We start from the raw sequence: 5,841 nt of genomic DNA on the forward strand, positions 1-5,841 counted from the left end.
CGTGACGTCGGTTACATTGTGATGTAATGCAGAAGTGTTCTATTACGAGGGGCATACGAGTACTAGAATTGCGCAGTGACGCTATTAATACATTGTGACGTAATGAAAACAGCGCACATTATCGTCTTATAAAGTACTGTCGACGCCTTTGATTTTTTCATCTTAGAATTATCAACATTGTAAACACAAAGTAAACCAAAAGGCCCACATGGCACAGCGAGTACGGTACGGTGAAGTGTCCTCAGCTGGCCGTTTCAGCTGGTTCCCATGGTAGCGTCTTGAACTGCTCATTTGTGACGTTATTCCAACTTAACGTCACAATATGATTTTAATCACCCCATCATTGCTTACTACGCTACAATACAATAATAATTATTGTGTGCTATATTTGTACTATTATACGCAGCGAATAGTCTTGCAATTTCAGGGGAATCGAATACTAGTACCATTCGATCATGTTTTCAACAAACCACATTAAAGAACGCAGAGACTTTTGGTTTACATTTGTGCTTTCACGCATATAACATTAGAAGTTATTTATGTTCTATCTCTGTATCATGCTCTTTTCACGTAGGTTGCTGCAAATGGCTACTTTGGGTTCAAGTGGAGCTCCACCTACAAGTAGTATCCTTTTTCTCACACACAATCAGCCACAGTGAAGATAAAGCAGACATGTTAAGCCTTAGAACTTTATAGTCGGTAGATGCGACACAACTGAGGTAGAACCATCTTTTATTCCAGCATATGTTATTATCATAAAATATGTTTTAATGGAATATAACCATGAAAATATAAATGAATCTAGTTTTCAAAATGTGTGACGCTTTACTGATTCGCTTCAAATCATCTGGTAAGTCCATGATATCATGGTATACTTAACCAGTATAACCCATCTTATGTTTTCTTCTCTCGCAGTCTGCTTCACTTAACGGCTTTCAGGAGATGATTTAATTCGTCAATACTTTTTAATGGATTGAGCTATGAAAAGATACGCATAGTTCTAGATGTAAGACACAGTTTCTCCATCGGGTTCGTATTCCTTACGAATGTCATCCAGTTAATAATATAAAGTGTAAGCAGAAATATCTGCATATAAACATATCATGAATATTTAAAAAGCAACGATATTCATAAATGTTACATGAATTATTACATATGTTGTGTTACATTCCCTTTGATATTTTTGTGCATATCTGTAGTAACAAACAGTTATGTACAATATTAGGTGAGTGTTTCAATATTGGTATCAACCAAATTGAACCATCACTTTTCCTTGTTCATATTTCATCTACAATTGAGGTATATTTTTATTCGCTGTTTTTACATATCTTCAATTAAATTGCGTTCCATGGTATTGTATGTCATGTTGTAAACAGTTACTGATTGCATTGTTGCATATTGTAAGTAAATGACAGTTATGAAAAATAAGTATCATTCCTCACAGTATTCGTCAACTGAAGCGACTGTTAAGAAGAATGAATTTACGTCGTCGTGGTGCTTCAAATATCCAAGTGGTCCGGCGAGCAGTACAGGTACATGTACCGCCAAGATTCTATTCATACATTGCATAATTATTTCTTTACATTATGATACTATATCATCTGTTTTCACAATGTGAATGAAACATGGTATAAAGGTCGCACGCAGTCGTGTTAACGGTCCTGAAATCAGTAAGACACAGGTAAATGTATCCATGTGGGTTCCGCATTCAAGTTTCTATTTGAAATATTATAAAACTAAACTAATTAAGAAACAATATTTTTTATCAGTGTTGTCACATCAAGTACACCGTTTTACAGTTACTTTTTCATCGTTGCAGGAAGAACTAAATGGCAGTGGTGCCTATCTCGGATGTAGGTCAATGCGGTCGCGGCTGCAGTCGTCGTATGGCCTATCAGTACCAAGGTATGCAGCAAAATGTTAAAACTTGAATTTGGAATACCTTGATATTGCACAAGAAGCTAAACATAAATCTCAGGTACATCAACTACCAGATATCGATATCGTTTAATAACGATCATGTCCCTTCCACTGATTTTCCCACATGAACTTGAGATAGATAATGAAACCAGTTAACCTGCCTCATTTTGTTTATACTAATATTTAAATCTATGCAAAACACTTTCCACAAAACTGCATCACAAGGGGTATTATTGATAATCACCATGAATTTATATTACAAAATCATAGCATAAATGTCTTTATAGGAATAAGTGAATATGGCACTCTCTAGGGGAGGGTTATGCTGAAGTACTGAAATAACATGTATGAAAAAAAAATATTGAAAGGTTCGAAATTAAAGTAATGTCGTAGAAGAGTTTCCTATTCCGAGTTAGTGAGAGAGTGAGGAGAGTTTGGCTTTACGCCGCTTTTAGCAATATTCGAGCAATATCACGGCAAGGGACACATGGGCTTCACACATTGTACCCATGTAGGATTCGAACTTGGGTCTTCGGCGTGACGAGCGGACGCTTTAACCACTAGGCTACCCCACGCGTCCCTTTCTATTCCTAACTTATGGATAATCCAAAGTAATCTGACTTTAAGATTCACTCATAAGTGGAATAATATGGCTCGCAACACAAATCGTGAAAATACTTGTTTCGCTGGTCGATTTCTTGACCCCATTACCAGAAAAACTGTACAAGATAAACTTGCAAACTTTGGAATCCAGTTTGGCTACCAGTCAACAAAGCTCGGAGAACAAACTGTTTGGGGCATATAAAGCTGCTGAACTTGCCAAATATAACGGGACCATTATCAAATTATTTCGGTTAAATTGAATACATGTTGTAGTTATATGCCCTTAGTCACGAGGTATGGACACTTGCGAAAGGCCTCTTAGCCATTCTGGTTGGGAGTCGTAATCAAAAGAAACAGATATAAAATAGTCAACATCCTTCCTGAGGTCCTTCGTCAAAAGAAAGGGTCCAATCTGTCACGAGCTGTATCTCCTTGTCTTAGTCTCAACGGTGTTTGGTATTGCGCGTACCAAGGTTATCTTTCTCCCAACACTCAAGTGCTATGAATGCTTAGCATTACACCACCGCTCCAAGCTAATTTGTGTATCACGTGCCCGCACTTTTTAGCTTTTAGAACAAAAGCGCTTATGCACGGCCAGGGTATCAAACCCTCTTACCGTTCACCCTCCTACATCACGGAGGCGGTAAAGATGTGTTGGTTATATTATACATGAGGTGGAAATTGTTCTTTTATTTAACATAACTTCTTCCCAAACCTGAAATCTTTAAATAAACTTTCAGAGATACAGTCCTCCAGCTTCAGCGTGAGTTAGACCCAGAAGGTGTGGAGATGAGATCTCGCCATCGACTATCAAGGCGTGTCTACACTAACAAAGGACCCAATTATCTCGTCCATATCGACGGCTATGATAAATTAAAACCATTTGGTTTTGCAATTCACGGAGCCATATGCGGGTAAAGAAACTCCGGTACCTAAATCAATGCTTTCTATTCAAGTCCATTCTAGAAGAGTAGATCCATTGAGATCATTGTCATGTAGTTGTCGCCTTTGAGAATACTCTAGTAGTCATTTCCTAAACCGCAAGCCGCACGCAAAAAGAAACGCATACTTTGGCGGTTAATCTCTCTCTCTCTCTCTCTCTCTCTCTATCTCTCTCACACTAATACATACATAGAGACAGAGAGAGACAGACACACACACACACACACAAACACATCTCAGACACACACGCTATATATATATTATTGTCAGTATTATATTCGTTGAGCTTTTTTCAGATTCTCCAGGAGAATATTGTGGCTGGAAGTGTCTAACACGAACAACAATCCATACGTTGTTGCCTCTTACTTCTGAATTATATTGAAACGGTGAAAGGTAGAAGTATTCTTTATAAGCATCAGTAATTGTGCAGAATATATGGGAACATTCAACGGTTGTCTTTATTTACATTGTCAATGTATGTTTCCCTTTAAGGTGCATGTCACCAGAACATTAGGAAAGTTTCTTACTTTATGATGTGTTATTGATGAAGTGGAACATTTTCTAGGCGTTACAATCCTGTTTCATGTGTCTGTATTAGAGTATCTGTATGTCAAGATGTGATTCGTCATCTGGCTTGTACTCATGTCAAGATCACATAAAGGTCAGATCACATAAATCATTTGTTATAGATAGGTGTTAGGTTACAGTACAACCAGAAATTATTGAGAATTTGAAGATTGTAATTTTTTATATTTTTTCACTCGTTACTCACGTATTAAATATGAATATTAGCAGAACATAACTCCAAATTTAAAGACAGGTGAACAGTTAGTATTTTGTCAAATCACCATGATGATGCCCTTTAAAAGGGGTAACTCTTCACAAACTAATGAAAAATGATTAACGGAGTTGTCTCTCTTGAATGAACCCAAGCGCTTGATAGCTGGTCAAGGTTCTTTGTACTAGAATCCAATTAAACATATTCCTAAAATTTCAATAATTTCTTGGTCATACCTTTATACTTCATCATATCAAGATGAAGGTGTTCTTATATATCATGTTTCTACATATCATTACAGCTCGTGAAATGGGTAATGTAGGTATACATGCTATACAAACATCCTATAATAATAATACTAATAATAATAGGTAACATCTATATCTGAGTTATCATGTAGGTGTCCCACGATGTACCAGGAATGGACGCTGGGACTGGAAAACGGTGTTATTGATACCATGCAGTAGGTATCTTAGATGGAAAATTTCACACAGATGAAACGGCAGGGGAAAATTTGTGCTCATGTTCTGCAAGCCCTAATTCAAACCAAGTAAGAAAACCATATCAAAACAATTTCGCAATATGGATCACTTCAGGAACATGAATCTGCTATGCGCAAAAACACACACTTTCGGGTTCATATGTCTCTAAACATGCATAATTCAAAACGTCCCTGGGTTAGTCCACAGAACGTAATAAGCATGCGAAGAGCTGGTTTGGCTAGTTTATGACTGAAGATCAACTGGAATCGATATCCTGCTGTACCCAATAGCTATTCAATGCCCACCACCCACGTCATTCGGCAGAGGAGCGAGTGAGTTTAGTTTGCCGCTTTTAGCAATATTTCAGCGATATCAATGGCGGGGACATATTGTACCTTACATGGGGAATCGAACCAGGGTCTTCGGTGTCACGAGCGAACTATAAATCCACTAGGGAACTGTACCGCCCGAATCCTCATTAAGAAGTCATGCCTATGCACTAACGGGATCGGGTGTCAGACTCCGGGCTCACTCTGGTGATGATACGTATCACTCGTATCCCAATTCAAGTGGATTTATGCCTATTGTGTCAAGCACCGGATTGTCTGGTCCACACTCGATTTCATTTACAGACCGCTGTCATAGCTAGCTGACATTACTGGAGTGCGGCGTTAAAACAACAAACAAACAAACGCGTTAAGCCGTTATTGCTAACAGTGCGGTGATGTCATAACTCCGTGTCTAGGGTGCAACCATGCTGCCAAGCGACGTGTCGCGACAACAAAAGCAAATCTCTTCCTGAATATCTTCCTCCTTAGAGTCTCCTGGAAACGCATGCCACAAACAAACCGTTTAAGGCACAAGCCTGAAGTACTGATAACTACCTTACTCATTACAGAGGATAGAAAGATGGTGAGATCCATGAAGGAAGGTGGCATTGCTTTCTCAGATAGACTTATTTAAAAGATTTACAAAACACAAATGCAATAAATTTTTCCTTGATGAATTTGAAAGGTATGTACAAAGTATTCTAACGTAAATCATACAACATCATGTATTCACCCAAGAAATCATTTGATTAATTCGAACCCAGTGCGTACTTATGATTCACTGGAT

General features: G+C 38.1%; 1 protein-coding gene across 1 annotated transcript; it reads left to right on the top strand.

Annotated features, from left to right (window-relative positions):
* The first annotated feature begins 1,001 nt into the window (after positions 1-1,001).
* Positions 1,002-3,837, top strand: LOC124273639. The gene is made up of 5 exons (XM_046708913.1): positions 1,002-1,029; positions 1,445-1,532; positions 1,820-1,905; positions 3,264-3,437; positions 3,762-3,837. Exons 2-5 carry the CDS (start codon positions 1,476-1,478, stop codon positions 3,835-3,837), a joined length of 393 nt encoding a protein of 130 aa, XP_046564869.1. The 5' UTR covers positions 1,002-1,029; positions 1,445-1,475.
* The last annotated feature ends 2,004 nt before the right edge of the window (positions 3,838-5,841 follow it).

This window comes from Haliotis rubra, unplaced genomic scaffold (assembly GCF_003918875.1).
Source record: "Haliotis rubra isolate DU_JTF1 unplaced genomic scaffold, ASM391887v1 Scf1822, whole genome shotgun sequence".
In the NCBI taxonomy this organism is placed as follows: domain Eukaryota; kingdom Metazoa; phylum Mollusca; class Gastropoda; order Lepetellida; family Haliotidae; genus Haliotis; species Haliotis rubra.